Source organism: Polypterus senegalus, chromosome 4 (assembly GCF_016835505.1).
Source record: "Polypterus senegalus isolate Bchr_013 chromosome 4, ASM1683550v1, whole genome shotgun sequence".
Classification (NCBI taxonomy): Eukaryota; Metazoa; Chordata; class Cladistia; order Polypteriformes; family Polypteridae; genus Polypterus; species Polypterus senegalus.
In genome coordinates, this window is record NC_053157.1 from 237,256,627 (window position 1) to 237,279,366 (window position 22,740).

General features: G+C 41.5%; 2 protein-coding genes across 6 annotated transcripts in view; both read right to left on the minus strand.

Annotated features, from left to right (window-relative positions):
- The window catches only part of LOC120528280 (zinc finger protein 501-like), a 68,481-nt gene that overhangs the window by 12,745 nt on the left and 32,996 nt on the right, over positions 1 to 22,740 (minus strand). For 3 of the 5 annotated variants that reach the window (XM_039752411.1, XM_039752409.1, XM_039752412.1), the window contains 2 exons: positions 21,553 to 22,090; positions 18,672 to 18,852 (listed from right to left, as the gene is read on the minus strand). The gene's annotated coding sequence lies outside the window, so the exon portion shown is untranslated. Of the gene's footprint in view, positions 1 to 4,338; positions 4,524 to 18,671; positions 18,853 to 21,552; positions 22,091 to 22,740 lie in introns of those variants that run through there. The other 2 variants (XM_039752414.1, XM_039752413.1) reach the window with 2 other exon arrangements.
- Positions 14,501 to 21,955, minus strand: LOC120528920 (oocyte zinc finger protein XlCOF6-like). The gene is made up of 2 exons (XM_039752996.1): positions 21,632 to 21,955; positions 14,501 to 18,728 (listed from the first exon to the last, which is right to left on the minus strand). The coding sequence occupies exons 1-2, from the start codon at positions 21,953 to 21,955 to the stop codon at positions 16,605 to 16,607; spliced, it is 2,448 nt and encodes an 815-aa protein (XP_039608930.1). The 3' UTR covers positions 14,501 to 16,604.

Sequence of the window (22,740 nt, forward strand, 5' to 3'; positions counted from 1 at the left end):
ATTTTTCTTTTGTGCCGTTTTCGGAGAACAGTTTTTTTTTGCTTATTGTCTACATCAAACTGGGGATTACGATTTGGGCGCTGGGTAGGGCGTCAGGGAATGGGGTTCACTAATGAGCACTCAGGCACCGAGCAAGTAAATGTTAACAGTAAATGTCAATAGATTTTTCAGTCCCACTTTCTTTTGCCAGTTATATAAGGGGACAAGAGGGGCCGAGGACCGAATACGGTAATGCTACTTTAACCTTCTATTATCGTCCACTTCCCTTTGGGTTGTGAAGTGTAGGAATCGCGTGCCCATATCTTGTGATTGCTACAAAGTGAAGCCCCACCTCAAATGTCCAGTCCTGTCCCAAACATTCGGCCCCACCTCAGTCCACGCCAAACATTCAGTCCCAGTCAAGATGTTCAGCCTTACCTCAAACATCTTGTCTTATTTCTTATGCCCTGTCCAAGACATGCAGTCCCATCTGAAACATTCAGGCACACTCTAAACATCTTGTCTCATCCCAAACATTTTGTCCCACCCAAAGACTTCAACTCCATCCTGATGATCAAGTCCTGCCCACAAACATCCAGCTCCGCCTCAGACATTCATTCCTGCCCAAAATGTATAACTCCACCACAAATGTCGCTCCCCATCCCAGACTTTCAGCCTTGAGATCTAACTCTGCCTGAAACTTTAAGGTCCATCCCAGGCTGTCACCCTGCCAGCTCCATAGTGACAGCAACAGGTTCAGACTGTGACTGGAGGACGCCGGATCTTTGATCAGGCAGCACTCCTCACTGTCATCGTGTTGCCCTTACTGGAATGTGTATTGAAAAATAAATAAATAAATAAATAAATAAATAAATAAACATGAGCAGAAGAGTAGCAGCGATGAAGAAGCTCATTCGACGCTTTAGTGGCTACAGTTGTCGTAACCCTACAGCTTCGCTTGTAAGTCAGCGTTTCTCAGCCTTTACGTATTTGCGACCCGGGTTTTCATAAGTTTTAATCGCGCCCCCCTAACGTTTTTTTGAAAGGAGCTCACTAATACCAATTTGTTCTTTTTTAATTAATGATATATTATCAATGCATACAGTGGTGTGAAAAACTATTTGCCCCCTTCCTGATTTCTTATTCTTTTGCATGTTTGTCACACAAAATGTTTCTGATCATCAAACACATTTAACCATTAGTCAAATATAACACAAGTAAATACAAAATGCAGTTTTTAAATGAAGGTTTTTATTATTTAGATCCAAACCTACATGGCCCTGTGTGAAAAAGTAATTGCCCCCTTGTTAAAAATCACCTAACTGTGGTGTATGACACCTGAGTTCAATTTCCATAGCCACCTCCAGGCCTGATTACTGCCACTCCTGTTTCAATCAAGAAATCACTTCAATAGGAGCTGCCTGACACAGAGAAGTAGACCAAAAGCACCTCAAAAGCTAGACATCATGCCAAGATCCAAAGAAATTCAGGAACAAATGAGAACAGAAGTCATTGAGATCTATCAGTCTGGTAAAGGTTATAAAGCCATTTCTAAAGCTTTGGGACTCCAGCAAACCACAGTGAGAGCCATTATCCACAAATGGCACAAACATGGAACAGTGGTGAGCCTTCCCAGAAGTGGCCGGCCGACCAAAATTACCCCAAGAGCGCAGAGACGACTCACCTGAGAAGTCTCAAAAGACCCCAGGACAACGTCTAAAGAACTGCAGGCCTCACTTGCCTCAATTAAGGTCAGTGTTCACGACTCCACCATAAGAAAGAGACTGGCCTGCAAAAACGGCCTGCATGGCAGATTTCCAAGACGCAAACCACTGTTAAGCAAAAGAACATTAGGACTCGTCTCAATTTTGCTAAGAAACATCTCAATGATTGCCAAGACTTTTGGGAAAATACCTTGTGGACTGATGAGACAAAAGTTGAACTTTTTGGAAGGCAAATGTCCCATTACATCTGGCGTAAAAGGAACACAGCATTTCAGATAAAGAACATCATACCAACAGTAAAATATGGTGGTGGTAGTGTGATGGTCTGGGGTTGTTTTGCTGCTTCAGGACCTGGAAGGCTTGCTGTGATAGATGGAACCATGAATTCTACTGTCTACCAAAAATCCTGAAGGAGAATGTCCGGCCATCTGTTCGTCAACTCAAGCTGAAGCGATCTTGGGTGCTGCAACAGGACAATGACCCAAAACAAACCAGCAAATCCACCTCTGAATGGCTGAAGAAAAACAAAATGAAGACTTTGGAGTGGCCTAGTCAAAGTCCTGACCTGAATCCAATTGAGATGCTATGGCATGACCTTAAAAAGGCGGTTCATGCTAGAAAACCCTCAAATAAAGCTGAATTACAACAATTCTGCAAAGATGAGTGGGCCAAAATTCCTCCAGAGCGCTGTAAAAGACTCATTGCAAGTTATCGCAAACGCTTGATTGCAGTTATTGCTGCTAAGGATGGCCCAACCAGTTATTAGGTTCAGGGGGCAATTACTTTTTCACACAGGGCCATGTAGGTTTGGATTTTTTCTCCCTAAATAATAAAAACCATCATTTAAAAACTGCATTTTGTGTTTACTTGTGTTATATTTGACTAATGGTTAAATGTGTTAGATGATCAGAAACATTTTGTGTGACAAACATGCAAAAGAATAAGAAATCAGGAAGGGGGCAAATAGTTTTTCACACCACTGTATTTTATTATACCTACTTAACTTTTATCGACATTTATCTAACTCTATACAGTATTTATTGTTCTAGTATCAGAATGTAGTTTAAGTTAATTTGCTTTGGTTTCAATAGATGTATTTTTCATGTTTTTGATTCTTGTTTTTTTTTTTTTCACATCTTCGCGCCCCCCTTTTTGTTACTTTGTGCCCCCCACAGGTTGAGAACCACTGTTGTAAGTAATTCTTGTGTTTGGATACTTGCAGTGTTGTAATTGCAGATAAACGTTTTCCTTCACTTACGTCCATCTCTTCATCCAATGACCCTGATTGTGCGCAGGTGAAATTCCTCTAATATAACATTCATTATCTCCTCCGTGAATCGTCACCCTATTGTGGAGGAGCAGATTGTGTGCCCCAATGACCCCAGCAGCAATGTCATCAGGGGCAACTGCCCTGGTAGAGTCACCAAAGAGGTGAAGGACCAGAGGGACCAGGCTAAGTGCGGCTCACATGACCTTAATGAGAAGAATTACGAAGGAGCTAATGACCTTACCCAGTAAAGGGGAACCAGAGCCCCTCACCTTGGAGCTGAGCATCGGGGCAGGTTTGTCTTTGAGGGCCTGGTGGTCGGGCCTTTACCCACAGCCCAAATAAGGAACATGGGGCTGTCCTTCTGTGGGTGGAGCCATACTGGTCTGGGGCATTGTGGCCTTGGGGAACAAAACTGACTGTAGGGACATTGAGCTGGTGTGGCTGATTTACTGATGGCTGAGATGAGGATCAACACCTCCAAGTCTAAGGTCAGTCAGAAAAGGGTAGAGTGTCCTCTCCAAGTTGGGGATGAGGTGCTCTCTCCTGTGGTGGAGTTTAACTATCTTGGGGTCGTGTTTGTGTAAGTTAGGGGACTGGACCTTTTTTTTTTTTTTTTAAGCAGGACAGACTCTAAGTCCCAATTTTGCTCCACTAGGTGTACTGGGTATGACGTTAATCTTCATCCAGCACCCCCATGTAGGCCCTCCGACCTGCAGGGAAAAACCTGGGGTTTAATCTCTCGAGTGCCATTAAAAAACCTCCTACTGTTCCAAACCAGCTGAACCAGTGCGGTGCTGAGGTGTCACCCGTCGCATGACTGCACTCGGGTCCGAATCTGAGATCCTGAGTTGGTTTGTCCCGTGGTAGGTGTGGCAGTTCACCGTATCGCTGCCTGCCCCTAACTTCTAGGTGACTACTTTGGTCTCTCGAATGGTAAAGCCGGCTCTATCCTTATTACTGCATTAAATATGATGAGCGTGCGAAAATGTCCGACTAACCTTATTGTGCATGCGACTTGGAAGAAAGTTCTCGTGGAACTTCCAACTAGAAGATCTCGAACTAGAAACTCGGTCTGGATGTCAATGACGGGACGAGTCGCTAACGCTGCGGTGTGGGGCCTCAGTGTGTGCGAACGGGGGCGAAGAAAAAGGCGTGGAGCGAGTGGGGTGCCGCCGTTTACCACCAAACTGAGGGCGGGCGGACCTGGCAGACTGAAGCGTCTCTCTCTCTCTCTCTCTCTCTCTCTCTCTCTCTCTCTCTCTCTCTCTCTCTCTCTGACCCGTGCCAATGGGATAGCCGCTCCTTGCTCCTCCTCTCAGATTCCCCCCCCTTGCTATCTTCGTCTTTCTGTCAGCCCTTACTTACTTTCCTTTGCTCGCTCTTCTCCTCTCCTGTCTCACTCGGGGGTCTCACCTCTCATCCCAGTTCGATGCTCATCGACTCTCCTCCTCCACCTCTTTCGATGCTCTTTCGCTTTTTCTCCTGATTTTTCCTGCTCGCTTTTGTTTGTGCAAATGCAGACACGTAACTCGTACGGCAGTCCCAGCCGTCTGCTGGGGGAAGAAAACAAAGTGGAAGAAGTCGAGTCATCAACACGCGACTCAGTGTGGGGAAAACAGGTGTGATGCTGCCATCTACTGCGCAAATTCAGAACTGTTTTAAAACGCCTCGTCTCTAGAAATACCAAAAGAGAAGTTCATAATGAGGCTATGCGAGGTTCTGACGACACCCTGCTCATGGCTGGTGGGACAGGCTCCACCTCGTGGGATGCTAAAATGGATTTGAAGTAAAGATAGTGATCACGGTAACGGCATTCATCTATCCATCTTCTAAATTCGCTTTGTCCTGAGCAAAGTCAAGATCGACAGAGAGAGAGAGAGAGAGAGAGAGAGAATCTTCCTATTAAGTCAGTAGACGGATTGGGAGAGCATGGAGGGTCATGAGGTCGCTGGGAAAGTTTGCGTGGCGCTCCGGATATCTCTGCAAAAGAACGAAGGTCCAAGTTTTTATTGTCCAGGAGCTTCCTGTCTTACTATATGGTTGCGAGACATGGACGCTATCCAGTAACCTGAGACGAAGACTGGACTCCCTTGGTACAGTGTCTCTACGGAAAATACTTGGGTACCGTTGGTTTAACTTTGTGTTGAATGAGCGGTTGTTCATGGAGTCCCGAATGAGGCACATGACCTGCATTGTGAGGGAGCGTCAGTTACGACACTATGGACACGTGATCCAGCTCGTAAAATCCTCATTGTTGGGGACCCACGTGGCTGGACCAGGACAAGGGGACACACACATAACATCTGGCTGTGGTAGATAGAAGGTCATTTCCGAAGGGTAGGACTGGACAGCGTGTATGCCTGGGGGGTTGCCAACCAGGATCCCGAGCTGTTTCATCGTGTAGTGGGTGCGGCAACGCGCTGTACCAGTGCCTGCTCCTCAACTTGACTTGACTTGACTGAGCAATGTCACGAGGCAGCTGGAGGAGAACCCAGCAAGCCTAGGGGGCAAGGCAGCACCTCGAGGGGGCGCAAGTCCATCGCAGGCTAACAATAGGAAACATTTCTAGAGCGTAGTATATTTTTATATTCTTCTATAAATGTGTGGGCCAAGGTGCATTATAAATAGTCAAATAAAAATTAAACTTAGAAAAGAGGCACAAATGGATGAATGCCTGACGGAGAGGAATGAGTCAATCTATGTATCTATGTGTTAAATTGCACCTTTCATATCTATATATCTATCTATCTATTATATAGTACCTTTCATATCTATCTATCTATCTATCTATCTATCTATCTATTATATAGTGCCTTTCATATCTATCATATAGTGCCTTTCATATCCATCTATCTATCTATCTATCTATTATATAGTGCCTTTCACTCATCTATTTATTATCTATCTATCTATCTATTATATAGTGCCTTTCATATCTATCTATTTATCTATTATATAGTGCCATTCATATCTATTATATAGTGCCATTCATATCCATCTATCTATTATATAGTGCCATTCACTCATCTATTTATCTATCTATCTATCTATATAATCTATTATATAGTGCCTTTCACATCTATCTATCTATTATATAGTGCCATTCATATCTATCTATTTATCTATTATATAGTGCCATTCATATCTATTATATAGTGCCATTCATATCTATCTATCTATTATATAGTGCCATTCACTCATCTATTTATCTATCTATCTATCTATTATATAGTGCCTTTCATATCTATCTATTTATCTATTATATAGTGCCATTCATATCTATTATATAGTGCCATTCATATCCATCTATCTATTATATAGTGCCATTCATATTATTATATAGTGCCTTTCACTCATCTATTTATCTATCTATCTATCTATATAATCTATTATATAGTGCCTTTCACATCTATCTATCTATTATATAGTGCCATTCATATCTATCTATTATATAGTGCCTTTCATATCTATCTATCTATTATTTAGTGCCATTCATATCTATTATATAGTGCCATTCATATCTATCTATCTATCTATTATGTAGTGCCATTCATATCTATCTATTATATAGTGCCATTCATATCTATCTATTATATAGTGCAATTCATAGCAATCTATCTATCTATCTATTATACAGTGCCTTTCATATCTCTCTATCTACTATATAGTGCATTTCATTTCTATCTATCATATAGTGTAACTCATATCTATTCTATCTATTATATAGTGCCATTCATATCTATCTATCTGTGTATTATATAGTGCCTTTCACATCTATCTGTCAGTCTATCTAACTATCTTTTATATAGTGCCATTCATAACTATCAATCTATCGATCTATCTAACTATTATATAGTGCCTTTCATATCTATCTATCTATATATCTTATGCTCTAAATCGGAACCAGACATCTGCAAGACAGAGAGACTTCACTGTATTGAGCTGCTCGTTGTTTCTGTCAAGTTAAAATTATTTTCCACATGGGAGAATCAGAATATTAATTAAATCAGTATTACTTCTAGCTTTCTATTATTATTTTTATTATTATTATTACTAGAACTCCTTGTTCTGTTTGCTGAAGATGTGTCATATTATTTTCTGTACAGTTCTTGTGTCTCAAGAAAACTGAACATATTAATGTGGCTCATACCGTCACTGCTTCTTGTAGCTTTTAATAACAAAAGTTTTACAACAAAATACACCACTGAAATTACAAAAATAATGTCCATACATCTAATTCTTAGAAATCTCAGTATAATTCAGTTACGTTTGTGAAAGTATTTGAGAAATTAGAACGCTACAACTGATGTTGATATAAAGACTTTGTGTGCCTCTACGCATGCGTAAAAGACTTTAATTTTATTTTAATTTTTTTCATTTTTATTACTATTTAATTTATTATTGTTTCTTTGTATCAGTATACTGCTGCTGGATTATGTGAATTTCCCCTTGGGATTAATAAAGTATCTATCTATCTATCTATCTATCTATCTATCTAAGTCTAAAAGCAGATAGGACCGCTCCAATATGGCGAGCGTGTAGACGTATCGCCGTTAAACCGATGTCAGCGCGGCATGTAATGCGTGGCTGTGCATGGCAATAATACTGCGCTTGTTCTCTCCCAAGGCCTGGACCGCTCACAGGCCCCACGACGTTAAGATTCCTGACTTCACATCCACGTGCGGGGATTAAACCAAGGAGCGACAGTTAAAGCCGTCATTCTGATCAAAAGAACTTGAGCGACGATTCCTCTCCTGCTCCGCCAAATCGAGAAGAATGAAGCTACAGACCTCCCGAGCGCCGCGATTCAGTAATTGGACTGTAGTTATTTTTTTCCTTGGTTTTCTTGGCTTGAGTCAGATAACTTTTCCCACAACTGTAATCTTAACCATAGTATAACCAGGCTAATATATTATAAAGCTATAACCTGCAGCCATAGAGTGGATCTCTGGAGGTCCGCAGCTGGGACCAAATCACCGTTTATCCATATCGGGAAGGATTACTGAAAGATTTTTTTTTTCTTTGTTTCTGTTTCACTCTGCGCATTAACGCATTAAGAGGGGCTCTCCTTTCTGATCACCCCCATTCTTTTCCCCGTCTTTCTCGATTTGAGTTCACAACAGCTATTTACAATGACGAGCAAAATTAAGTCGGGCGCCCCAGGATGACTCCTCCCCAAGAGACGATAAATACACAGTTCTAAAGGTTCCCAATTGTAAACGACGTCTCTGGATCTCAAAATATAATAAAGGGTTCATTTGGTGTAAATCATGCGTGATGGAATACCCCTCTTCTATTAACTGCTTTCTCAAAAATACGATTCAGTCAGACCTCTTTTTTTAAGACTGTTTCCAGATGAACATGAATGCCGTGAATGCTCACTGCTGTCCTTTGTACCCGATGGCAAGACAAATTCCTCGGTCTGTAACTCGCAATTTAAACAAACAAACAAACAAACAAACAAATAAATAAAATGTTCTTCTGCTGCTTGAGATGGATAAGTGAACAGACAAGTGAACAAGCCCCCCCGTTTCCTCCGATTCGGTTTTTATATTGACGGCCTTTTGAATTAACATAAACTACAATTCCCATGAGCGTCTGCGCAGCCGTCCAAACCCTACTTAAAGCACAGAGCGCACAATTACAACGCAGGGACTCGGCGCAGGCGGTTGTGTTCATAACTTAACATTAAACAGGATCTGCTTAGCATTTGGTTTGATACATGAACGTCAGACGGAATTCTGGATGATTCAGAGTTTTATTTATTTATTTATTTTAACTGTACCAAGGGAGCTCAACACAGATACCTCAGCGCAAGTGTTATTCTGAACTGAACAAGAGCAATATATTTTTCTAAGCATCACATATTTATTCATATTTAGCACATGACATTTAAGCAGGATTCCAGTTAACAAATACTTTTATTGGTTTTGATGCATTTTTAGGGTGCAAATATTACTCCAAGCAAGAAAGTTATTAAGTTCGTTTGTCTTGAGTAGGGTGTAGGGGTCACTTACATACCTTACCAGTCAAAAGTTTGGATACAACAGAAATTATGTTTTTGATAGTAGTTGATTTATTTAAATAAGCTACCCTTAAGTTGATTTTAAAATATGGTATCCTTTACTACTTTACTTTAAATAACTTTCCTATTCACACGTGACTGCAAAGCCCCATTCTCAGCAGCCATTCCTCCAGTGTCCTAATGGCCAACTCCCTCAGCTTATCCAGAATAAGTGGATTGGTTATTAGAGAAACCTTTCTAAACTGCATTAGCAAACCACTCGAACCTGCTTAGTCTTTTCACTCGGGCTACAAGGTCCTGGCATTCCTAACGGTCATTTCTGGGTTCGGAAATGTCTCGACAAAAGTGTCAGTTTTCACAGAATTGATGGCCACTCCGTTGTGACAGAAAGTGAGAAAAACTGAAGATGTCACACTGCCGTGAGGGCAAATTGGATCTGACCAGAAGAGAAGAAGAAGAGGAGGAAGGTCAAGATGAAGAAGAAGAGAACAACACAAGAGTGTGTATAAGGTAAGAAAAAAAAAAAGACTAAAAAAATAAACAAGAGCAAATAAATAAATAAAGAGGCAAACAAGCACACAAACAAATAAATAAGCAAATGAGCAAATAAATAAATACATAAACAAGCAAATAAATAAATAAACAAATAAATAAATCAATAAGCAAATAAAAAAACAAATAAATAAATAAATTGTCAAATAAGCAAACAAACAGATAAATAAGCAAATGAGCAAATAAATAAACAAACAAATAAATAAATAAACAAACAAATACATAAATAAACAAACAAATAAATAAACGAGCATAATAATAAATAAGCAAATGAGAAAATAAATAAATAAACAAACAAATACATAAATAAACAAACAAATAAATAAACGAGCATAATAATAAATAAGCAAATGAGCAAATAAATAAATAAATAAATAAACGAACAAATAAATATAAAAAATAAATAAGCAAATGATCAAATAAATGAATACGTAAATCAATGCCTTGTGGGTCCTCAGTTGGCACCAAATCCCAGTATAAATGAATGCTGTTCTTCAAGTTTCAAAGACTTAACCACCACTGAAAATGTCCAATTTAAAACAGAAAACATTCAAATGGGAAAAAGAAGACAAACATTAAACGTTATGACTGGAGACGCCTACTGTGGCCAGCATCCTGGAGTCGTCGTCTTCCCCCTCTATTTGCGGACGGCACTGGGGTCTGACGTGGACCTGATGCAGAAGCGGTAGGTCCAGCTGGGCTCATCCCATCGGCCGTGTATTGAACTTTCTCCGCTAATCTTAACAGATTCAGAGTTCACCAAGGCAATGGAGTGTAACACCCCTGGGTCCAGCCCAGAGAGGGAGACACTTCTCAGGTGCTCTCAGGATGAGAGAGGAAGTGAGGTAAAGCTGGCCACAAAACACCCTGGCAGGACCTGCTATGGGGATCACACACACACACACACACACACACACACACACACACACACACACAAAGAGCACTCAAAAAGCACATTGACTGCGTGTTTCTGCTGCTAAAGACCGTCCTGGGCGTTGGGCCGTGGGCAAGCCTGGGTGACCCCTGGGTGAATGTGTGAGGCAAGGCCAGTGGTGTGTGGGCACAGGTATCAGGATGAAGCAGTCTGGGCATGTGGAAGTCTAAAAGACCTGCATGGTGTGGAGTAGCATCAGAGGAACATGGTGGCAGGTTCAGGCTGAGGAAAAAAAATCTACCAGTCCTTTTCAGCGTTCGGTAGAGTTTTGAATGAATTCCTCCATCTCCAGCCCCCAGTGCTCATAAATGTTACTTCAAAATGAATGCACTTTACGTTGAATATCCATTATTGTAATTAGAAGATCAATTCACCTACTATACAAATATCCATCCATCCATTTTCCAACCCGCTGAATCCGAATACAGGGTCACAGGGGTCTGCTGGAGCCAATCCCAGTCAACACAGGGCACAAGGCAGGAACCAATCCTGGGCAGGGTGCCAACCCACCGCAGACTATGCAAATATACAAGCTCAAAATGATAAAGAAAGAAAAAATATCTGACCTGATACAAGAACACTGAATAATTCAGACAAAAGAAGACCATCAAGCCCCCCAAGGCAATGTCTCATTAAAGTGTGTGACAGACACCCATAAGATGGAAGGACTGGAGAAGATAGAATGCACAGGGCAACTCCGAACCTGGACGGCCGCGGGATTTCCTTCTAGTCAGGGGACGACTCATTTGGTTTCTCATTACTGAGATACATGGCTACTAATTAAGAAGAAGAAAAATAGCAATATATAAATGAAACGCAGATTATCACAAATGTTTCCAATCAGTTCTTCTCAGAGGTGCACCATACGGTTGATAAAAGGCCAGTTTTCTGATTTTCACAGCTGGCATGATGACTGACTGTTTCAAATTCAATATCTGTTGAGTTTTCGTACTTTGTCATTTACTCAATTCATTTAAATACCTCGCACACCCGCCCCTCGTTTATGGTGCATCCTCTTCATTTTCACTCCTTGTGTGCTTATTAAAGTGTCCAATTTTAGGAGGGTAAGAACAACAACTTAAAAAAAAAAAAAAACTATTTTGATCACAGCACGCAAGTCAAGATGGCATTGACATACAGCACAAATAACTCCTTAAATTTCAGAAAGTAAATCATATCAGAAACTAATTTTGTGACTCCTCCAAAAATCTATCCACCTTCATAAAAGGATAAGTGTTTGTGTGTCTCTCTGTGTGTCCATCTCTGTCATTCTAAATGATGTCACATCACAAACATTTTTAGTAATAAAAGGCATTGGATTTGTCATTCCAACAGATGGCACATCACAAATATCAATGCTGCTTTTGCAAATCCCATACCAAATGGCATATAACAGCAACACATGCTATGCATTTGTCAATCAAACAGATAGCACATCACATGCTTTAACACTGCTTTTAAGAACCCCATACCAAATGGCATATGAGAGAGACACATGCATTACATTTGCCATTCCAACAGATGGTGTGTAACATTTTTTAGTAATAAAATGCATTGCATATACCATTCCAATAGATGGCACTTCACTAACTGGTTTTACAAATCCAGTACCAAATGGCATATAACAGAGACATATGCATTGCATTTATTATTCCAACAGATGGTGCATCACATTAACAATGTTTTTTTGTTCTTTATTTTGCCTTATACAATTTCTTGCATTAGGAATTTGTTAGTTTTTGCATAGCCCTTGGGGGCAGAGCGCAGGGTCAGCCATTATACAGCACCCCTGGAACAATTTCAGGTTAAGGGTCTTGCTTAAGGGGAGAGTAGAATCTCTTTTGGCAGTAACAAGTATTCAAAACAAGCAACCTGCCAATACCAGCACATATTTGAGCATCAGAGCCACCACTCTGCCTTTTTATGACTCCCACACCAAATGCATACAAGACAGATGTATGCATTGCACTTGTTATTCCAACAGATGGCACTACACAAACATTAGTGCCGCTTTAATGAATCCACTATGAAATTACACATGACAGAGACGTACTGTATGTATTGCGTTTGTCATTCCAACAGATGGTACATCTCAAACATTAACACTGCTTTTGTGACCCCCATACTAAATGCATACAAGAAAAACATGTGCATTGCATTAGTAATAAAATGCATTGCATTTGTCATTCCAGTAGATGGCACATCACTAACATTAGCACTGCTTTTAAAAATCTAATACCAAATGGCATATTACAGAGACATATGCATTGCATTTATTATTCCAACAGATGGTGCATCATAAAATATTAACAATGTTTTCTTTTTTTTTGTTCTATATTTCGCTTTATACAATTTCTTGTATTAGGAATTTGTTAGTTTTTGCATACCCCTTGGGGGCAAAGTGCAGTGTCAGCCATTGCACAACACCCCTGGAGCAATTACAGATTAAGGGCCTTGCTTAAGGGGCCACAAGAGTAGGATCTCTTTTGGTAGTAATGGGGATTCAAACCAGCAACCTTCCAGATGCCAGCATATATCCTTAGACTCAGAGCCACCACTCCGCATTTTTTATGATTCCCATACCAAATGTATATTATAAGAGAGATGTATGAATTGTGGGCGGTACGGTAGCACAGTGGATAGCGCTGCTGCCTCGCAGTTAGGAGACCTGGGTTCGCTTCCTGGGTCCTTCCTGTGTGGAGTTTGCATGTTCTCCCCGTGTCTATGTGGGTTTCCAACCACAGACCAAAGACATGCAGGTTAAGTGCATTGGCGATTCTACATTGTCCCTAGTGTGTGCTTGGTGCGTGTGTATGCCCTGCCTAGGGTTTGTTTCCTGTCTTGCGCCCTGTGTTGGCTGGGATTGGCTCCAGCAGACCCCAGTGACCCTGTAGTTAGGATATAGCAGGTTGGATAATGGATGGGTGGCGGCACGGTGGCGCAGTGGTAGCGCTGCTGCCTCGCAGTTAGGTGACCCGGGTTCACTTCCCGGGTCTTCCCTGCGTGGAGTTTGCATGTTCTCCCCGTTTGCATGTTCTCCTCCGGGCGCTCCGGTTTCCTCCCGCAATCCAAAGACATGCAGGTTAGGTGGATTGGTGATTCTAAATTGGCCCTAGTGTGTGCTTGGTGTGTGGGTGTGTTTGTGTGTGTCCTGCTGTGGGTTGGCACCCTGCCCGGGATTGGTTCCTGCCTTGTGCCCTGTGTTGGCTGGGTTTGGCTCCAGCAGACCCCCGTGACCCTATTCGGATTCAGCGGGTTAGAAAATGGATAATGGATGGATGGATGTATGAATTGAATTTGTCATTCCAACAGACGGTGTGTTACATTTATTTTTAGTAATAAAATGCACTGCATTTATCATTCCAGTAGATGGCACCTCACTAACATTAGCACTGCTTTTACAAACCCGATACCAAATGGCATATAACAGAGATATATGCATTGCATTTGTTATTCCAACAGATGGTGCATCACTCACATTAAAACTGCTTTTACAAATCCAATAGCAAATGGCATATAACAGAGACCTGCACATTTCATGGTGCACAGTAAACGTTAACACTTAGGTCAATGTCAATTACTTAGATTTCATCTCGTCTTAGATGGATGGCACAATTAGTAATTATATTGAAGAAAAGAATTGCATGCCAATGCCTGGTTACCCTGTTCAACTTGTGGGTGGCACTTCCTGTTGGTTTGCACTGCGCTGTGAATTTAATCGTACTTTACATCCACATTATCTCATCATCACACTAGCCTTTTTCAGCTTTGTCCTTTTGTTGTAAGTTTTTACCACAGCACAGTAATGTCATTTGCTCATTCTGTGCTCTGGTGTTTGTATCGCTGTGGTGTGTGTGAGGGACCTCCGTTTCCCCTTCCAGCCAAGGACACCAGACCTGCAAGGAGGTCTTATACAACATTTAAGCCATCAACTGACAAAAACTCACAGTAAACAGCTTAGACTGTCTCGACTGCATTGTGGTCGACGTGGTAAAAAACAAATTCGTTTGCTGCAATAAACCAAACAATGCATTTTATTCATAACATAAGCATAATAGATTATTGCTATATGTTTGTACAGACAAAGGACAGTAATAAACAATACAAAACATGTTAGCTTAGTTTCTCTCCATTTGGAAAAGGCACCCAACTTATGAATTCTGATCCTGCACTTAATGTGGTCACTGAGGGATTAGTTCTTTAGCTAGCATATCACATTTCTAGCGTCTGCACTCTGCTTTGCGCACTCCTGGTTTATGCTGGGTTACCCCTCACTCGGGTCCTCAGTGTGTGTGTGTGAGTGAGACGCGACTCTGAAATTTCCCACTCAATTTAGGGAAAGAAGCTTCTAAGCGTCATGAATGGATCCCTCAGAAGGGGTTATCACTGTTCAGTTCCAGTGTTTACCACATATCCAGAAGTCGTGAGCTGGCTTTATCCTAACTACTAAATTATAATTAAGAGTTCCCAGAATCTAAGTTGGGTGTACTTATGGTTTGGGTCGTGACGACTCCAATGTGCTTTTTTCTCCTACTGGAGTTGTCTTTCTCCGGCACCATGAAAGGAGGTTAAGCGCACTTTGACTTCTTTTGTTCAGGAGCTCTTGCCCTTTTTCTCTTTGGTGGAGTCCTTTGAGTTGATGTTTCAAACACCACGGACCTCATTTTCAGGCATTAAATGAACATCTGCTGGGTATTCGCTGCTCAGTCGTCTCCTTTCTTCATCAAGATGGATGTGTGGCTTTGTGTCTGGTCCATTTCTTGCTCACGCACCTCACTTTAAGGTCTGTACTGGTGGTACCCTCACCTAACTCTGGCACTGATGGCCGTTCACTCGCTACAGTCTAGTATAGCTCACTCTTTAGAATAAAAGGGATCACTCCGGCCTTTGTTAAGACTTGGTGACCTGCCATGGAGCAGAGTTACGGCCAGGCTGAGGTCACTGATCCTATAGAGCTGGTGCTTGCAGTGGGCTCTAAAGGTGGGAGTGGACATGTTGCAATGGGTTTCCCGAGTACAGATAAGCCTGGTCTTTTGGTTAACAACTGCTGCAAAGGTTTGTCACTCCATGAAGGTTGCTAATCATTAGGTGATTGTTTTTAGTTCCTTGAAAAGGAGACATCTCTGGCTGTAAGTCTGCTTGTGATTGATCAGTTTGAGCAGATGAAATCCGGAAACTACAATCCGATGAGATCCTATGGTGAGAGCCAACACTGGAGATAAAGTTACGAGGGTCTGGCAAGCTGCTTCTTAAACACCAGAATTGTGTGCCAAACCATGAAAAAAGAAGAAAAAAAAAAAAAATAAATGGGCAAGGCCAGTCTGTCCTGTATTATTCACTATTTAATGGCAGAGCAGTGGTGCAAAGACCAGTTCCTGTATGGCAGTACATTGTTCGGAGTCTGAAGCAGCTACTTGTCCTTCAAACTGCTTGCCGCTTTCACAACACCAGTATGGTTTCTCTGAGGGGTTAACGTCTCCCAACGGCTTATCATCAAACAGGAGTGAACTGCACCCTTTGGTCTTGACATGATGCTGTACTGCTGTCAGATTTACAGTAATGGCTTAGTGTAGTCACTGTGTGATTCCTAACAAAACTTCCTATTGTAATTCATGTGGGGTTAAACAGATTGGTAGGATGTTAAGACGGGCCTAGAAGTTCTTGTTTCATTAGTTCTATGGACCCCTGAGTTTGTTGGTTTGTCCCACACCTGGCATACCTTCAACTGTATTTTTTGGTACTTTTTTATTTTTTATGTCTTCACATTCCAGTGGGAACTCTTCTGTGCTCCAAAGAAAGCTGATGCAGGAGAGTCGCTTGCCATATTCAGAACAACTATGGCGTTTACCACCAGTATGCATTTGTTCATGGCTACGAATGCCTCTGTTGCATAAGAATCGTTTACCACATTCAGGATAAAAATAAGATTTCATCACAGTAAATAAAAAAAAAAAAGAAAATCTTCAAGGTTTATAAAGACTTCTGCTGTGTGGGAATTGTTTTCCATATTTCAGACAACAGTAAAGTATCTCCACAATGGTAACCTTACATCTAAGCACTATTTGCCACATTCATCACCATAAGCCTTCTCTCTGCTATGAATTCCAGCATACTTGTCAACTACTTTAAATGAGAATTATCATCCTCATTTGGAACAGCAGTGATGTCTTCTTTCACTTTTTCTGTGTTTGTAGGGTCAGTGGAAAAATTCTCTGCCATGTTTACAACGGGGTTTCCTCTATGAATTCGTCTGTGCCTCAATAAGCTGCTACTGAAAGAATATTTTTTCCCACATTCAGGACAGCAAAACAGTTTCTCTCCAGTATGAGTCTGTGCATGCCTCCTAAAGTTGTTTCTCCACATGAACCCTTTTCCACATTCAGAACAGCAATATGGCTTCTCCCCAGTGTGAATTCGCACATGGTTCAGAAGATGCCTGCTGTCACAGAAACTTTTCCCACACTCCGAGCAGGAAAAAGGTTTTTCTCCAGTGTGGTGAAGTCTTGTGTGGATCTGAAGACTGTTTCTTTGTGAGAATCGTTTGCCACATTCTGAACAACCATAGGGTTTCTCTCCAGTGTGAATTTTCATGTGGCTATTAAGACTGGCGTTGTTCAAAAAACGCTTGCCACATTCAGAACAGCCATGCTGTTTCTCACCAGTATGAATTCTTTTATGGCTATAAAGGTTACTGCTGCTTGAGAATTGCTTACCACACTCAGAACAACAATAAGGTTTCTCTCCAGTATGAATTCGAATATGTTGCTGAAGGTAGCCTCTTCTTAAGAATCTCTTCCCGCATTCTGAACAACAATGAGGCTTCTCTCCGGTATGAATTCCTCTATGTTTATATAGACTATGGAGGTATGAAAATCGCTTGCCACATTCCAAACAACAATGAGGTTTCTCTCCAGTGTGAGTTTGGATATGTTGTTGAAGGTTGGATCTTTGTAAGAATCTCTTCCCACAAACTGAACAGCAATGAGGCTTCTCTCCAGTATGAATTTTTCTATGGTTATAAAGATGAGGGAGGTGTAAGAATCGCTTGCCACATTCCAAACAACAATGAGGTTTCTCCCCAGTGTGACTTTTGGTATGGTTAGAAAGACTCCTTTTACTTCTGTAGCTTTTTCCACATTCTGAACAGCAATACGGTTTCTCTCCAGTGTGACTTTTGGTATGGATATTAAGACTCGTCTTATTTGTATAGCTTTTTCCACATTCAGAACAGACATACGGCTTCTCTCCAGTATGAGTTCTTGTGTGATTCCGAAAGCCGCTACTGTTGGAAAATCTTTTTCCGCAATGAGTGCAGCAATATGGCTTCTCTCCTGTATGAATTCGTATGTGTGTCCTTAAGCTACTATTGAGAGAGAATTGTTTGCCACACTCGGAACAGCCAAAAGGTTTCTCTCCATTATGAATTCTGATATGACATTTAAGAAGGTGTATTTTTAAGAATCTTTTCCCACATTCTGGACAAGAATGGAGAGTCTTTCCAGTGTGAATCCTCATGTGTCTGTTCAGACTGCTGCTGTCTGAGAAATGTTTGTCACACTCAGAACTGCTATGAGGTTTCTCATTTGGGTGGGTTCCTTCAAGAACATGAAAGTCATTACTGGCTAAGACTTGCTGGTCACATTCAGGTGTTTCTCCTGCATGAATTTTGGCGTGATTTAAAAGAGCAGTATTGCTGGAAAAGCGTTCGCCACATTTAGAGCAGACGTATGGCTTCTCTCCAGTATGAATGCGCTTGTGCTTCCAAAAACTGCTACTGTTGGAGAGCCTCTTCCCACATTCAGAACAGACATATGGTTTCTCTCCAGTGTGAGTTCGTGTGTGCTTCTGTAAACGACTACGGTCATAAAATCGTTTGCCACATTCGGGACAGCAATAAGGTTTTTCTCCAGTGTGGATTCTTGTGTGGATCTGAAGACTGTGAATTCGTGAGAATCGTTTGCCACATTCGGGACAGCAATAAGGTTTTTCTCCGGTATGAACTGTCATGTGGATATTAAGATTATTTCTCTCTAAGAAACATTTGCCACATTCAGCACAACTATAAGGTTTCTCACCAGTGTGAAGCTTCTTATGCTTACGTAGGCTACTTTTGTGTAAGAATTGTTTGCCACATTCCAAACAACAGTAAAGTTTTTCTCCAGTTTGAACTTGGATGTATTTACTCACTTCTTGTTGACAAGTTTTATGTCCTCCGTCTGTGCTACTGTAGTAGCATGAAGTGAACTACACTGGGAAGAGGCTGGGGTCAAGTATTCTGATCCACTGGTTGGTTTCTTCATCTTCTCACAGTCCAGAAGAGAGGTCTGAGCAAATGAAGATGCAGAGATGCTTTCTTTCTCCTGTAAATCTGCAATGACACAAATCAGTCAAGTTAAATATTTTTAAACCAGTTCAATACTGTGACAAAGTTACAGCACACTGGCTGGAGTTGCTGCCTCACACTGAGGTGTCCTTCCTGCTCTGGCCGCTCTGTGTATGGACTTTGTATCTTCTCCTGCTGTCTTGCTTTTCATATCTCAAAACTACACTGGGGTGAGGGGACCCAAAATTCTCAGGATGAGTTACTAGTGTGGGAGTAGCATGTAGTTATCGACTATGCCACTCAGTGTCGTGTGCCTACAGACTTGTTAGTGAGCCCGCCAAGTGACATTGTGCTGATTTGACCGAGAGCAGATTTCTGACATTTACCCTTCAGTCTTCTTGTGATTTTTAACTCCAAGCTGAATAAAAGAGTGTCGGGTCATTAGGAACGCCAAGATGACGATGATCACGTCTGTTGACAATAACTGAGTTACTGATAAAGATTTCTATTGGTAAGCAGCAACATTACACTGAACTGCTGAGTTGTTTGCAGGTTAACATCAGGGAATAAACGCCTGAAGCAGTGGCGTCGTATCATGACGGCCAGCCTGTACATAACACGATTCGACTAAAAACAATGTGCTTGTTGATTTGCGCACCCCTACATTGGCCAGGTATCACTAATGGGGACTTGTTTTGTTCCCAAAATGATAATTGAGAGTGAAGAGAAGAGGATTTTAATCCGTGAAATAACATACTGGAGGCTCTGGCCACAGGAATAAAGGGAAGGGTACAGGAAACTTTTCCAGGAATTGATGAAGCATTGGGGCAACTGCATTCTATCTGCAGAGGAGTATTTCACGTTAAATAAAAGAAAGTGCTGTAAATTGTATCATTTATACTGTATATAGTTTTTCTTCAAGGAAGTTTTGAGTCTCTTACATTTACATTTATTTATTTGACTCACGCCTTTATCCAGGGCGACTTACAACATTTATGATACAATTGGTTCCATTGCTTTTGGTTTTCTAATTGCAGCTCAGGCAGGTGAAGTGACTGCTCAGGGTCACCGAGTGGTGTCAGTCGTGGGATTTGAACCCACAACTTCAGGGTTTGCAGCCTTTCCCACTACACCACACCGCCCTGGTTCTCACCATAGCTACTGTGGTAATCATTGTCAGGTGTGGCTGATTGGCGATGTGTGTGCCAGAGTGCCCTGCAGTGGACTGGCATCCATTCTTTTGCTGAGTTCAAAGCTGTCAGAGGCTCCAGGTTAAGAAAATGGGGGAACTGGAAGGACATCTGATAAGAGGAGGAGGTCATGAAGTTGATACTTTCAAGTGGATTCACCCAGACTCAAGTTCAAGCCCCTCTATGTCCGGTGGTCACTATTGTCACTTTTAGTTATTTTCACTGTCCCCACTATGTCTTATTTTCTTATTGTTTCTCTCGTTTCTGTCCCCTTAATCTTTAACAGGACCCTGCAGTGGAGGAGCCCACTTCAATGATGGACTCCTCAGAGCTTTGTCTAATTCCTGTGTAACGACTCACAAACACCTCAATTCTGATGCAATGTAGAAGAATAGAGGTGGACTGGGGGGGGGGCAGATGATCAGTAAATACAACGTAGACATGAAGTTAAGGTTTTAATTGTTTTGTTGAGATTTACTTAATAATATTTATACGCTTTAAGAACTTAATCTGTACTAAAAGTAAAAAACATGCACTTGAAGTCAGGATGATAAGCGTTTAGCACAGCTGCCTAATTGTGCAAATGTTCTGAGGTCAAATCCTACACTCAGTTGTTGTCCATGTGGATTTTGCACGGACTGTCCTTGTCCTTATGGGTCTTACTCAAGTTACGCCAAATCAGCAAGAAGATGCAGGTTAGGTGACCTGGTGACTCGGAAGTGATACCGTGTGACTGTGTGGTTTGAATTGGCCCCGAGATGGACTGCCACCTCATGTCTCAAACTGCTAAGATAGGCTTTGGCCGTCCTCCCCAAAACCTTCAATTGGATCAGATGTACTTAGGGCTCACAAACTTACCATAATATTCCTAAGTGTACACCGAATAAATGAACTTTCCCCAACATATTTTGAAGATGTGCATTATATAATAATCAGATTAACAAGAGGATTGTGAGTGGGGGAAACTCCAAGGAATCCATTTTTGAGAGTAGATGTCTACGAGGAGGTCGGGACATGACAGCTCAAAACAGAGCCAGTGAGCCGATAGGAAGGTGGGCACAGCATTGGAAAATGAGAGAAACCCACTGGCTTGAGTAAAATCGCTCCAGTTTAGTGCACTAGAGTAAGGATTTTATTATTTATATATATATATATATATAAAATTTTGAGCTACACCCTTTGTATGAGAATATGCTACAGAAATAAATGTTGCTATTAGGCATAACACAATTTAAGACATGGAGATGTTATACTAAAATATGACTTTTACTGTCATTTACATTAAATATAATGATATTAGCCTAGCAAACATCACTGGTTGGTGTAGTAGAAGTCATGTGCTGGTCACTTTACATTTTTATGCATTCACCCAAACTTTTCCAAATTATTATTTACTAGATAAGCTATTTTTCTTTTCAAATTAACATGCTCCAGGGTGTCTTTATTCCAATTCAATCAAATCATGACTCCCACTCTTATTTCAATCTACTGACTCACCAACAGAGCCCCTGTTAGAATTTGTAAAGTTCCTGTTCTATTTAATCGCATGACTTACTTTTTCCCAGCTGCTCTTCTGCTTTTCTTCCGTCTCCTTCAGTAATTTTCTCCTCACGTTCCGATAACTCAGATTTTACTTGCACAGAAATCTCCACGGTAGCCAGTTGTCCAGTATTAGTGACCCAGGGCTGCAAATTGTTAACAGATTCTTCACACACATCTCGCTTGAAAATGGGGCCAGCTTCACGTTTTTGCAGTGCAAGGCCAAATGAGAAATCTTTCAGGTCCTCGACTTTAACCTCAGCAGACTCCTCCTTGCACTCCTCCTCTTTAAAAACTGAAATGCTTTCTTCGCAGTCCTCCACCTTCACGCACACACCCTCTGGCGCACCCGACTCACAGTCCTCTTCTTTAATGTGTGCCAGTCGTTGGTTCGTGCCTTCCTGTTTGACCGAGGCCATACTCCGTGTAAAACTCTTCTCTGACCCCCCAACTGTCGGCTCTTCTCTTCTAAGACCCCCCCTTCTCAACTGGGGAGCCCCGGCCCATTATTCACCTCACTCACACGTGGAAATGAGAAGAAGGAAGGAGAGTCCCTGTGAAATTAAAAGAGACAGAATGAATTCATAAAGTCGTCAAAAACAACGAGCGTGATTCAGGGTTAACTAAATGAAAGACAAGCGAACTAAATGAGCTTTTCATGAGAGATCTGAAATGCTGTGAAACTTCCGTTTCAGCTTAAGAAGTTCTCTGAAGTGAAGACCTTCTTGATATGGAGAGCACGTCCAGCTGAGCAAGACAAAGACAAGAACAGGGAAAGAGGAGCAGAGTTTATAAATTCACACCCTGCTCATCGTGAACCATTTCATGTCAGTGAAGGTCCTGGATGGTCCTGTGGATGTTCTTGGAAGCCTCACACGCTTTTCACTACATGAGTGTCGCCAGTTCACAACAGGTTGGGTGTGTCAAGGAACATTTCAGGTTGGGTATCTCCTTTATAGTTGTGTTTTATCAAAAAGTTTGGTTTAAGATACTGCAGCGCCATTTTGGTTTTATTATGTTAACTATTATAATTTTGAGCAACTCCTGTGATGTGACGGGTGAGTCGTCTTCAGAGTCTGCACACCGTGGCATCTTTTACACAACGCTACTTCAGTTGGCACCACAAACTTGCCAGCTTTGGAGATCGCAGACTGTGCCTTGAAAACAGTAACAACTTAAAGTCCTTTGATTTTATCGTCTTCAG

Bases quoted from the DNA above. Each gene is read 5' to 3' on its own strand.
- LOC120528920 (XM_039752996.1), bottom strand. From the start codon at position 21,955: ATGGCCTCGGTCAAACAGGAAGGCACGAACCAACGACTGGCACACATT. The intron at 18,729-21,631 runs GTAAAATCTGAG...TTCCCAGTGTAG, and splicing joins CCGTGGAGATTTCTGTGCAA to TTCACTTCATGCTACTACAG.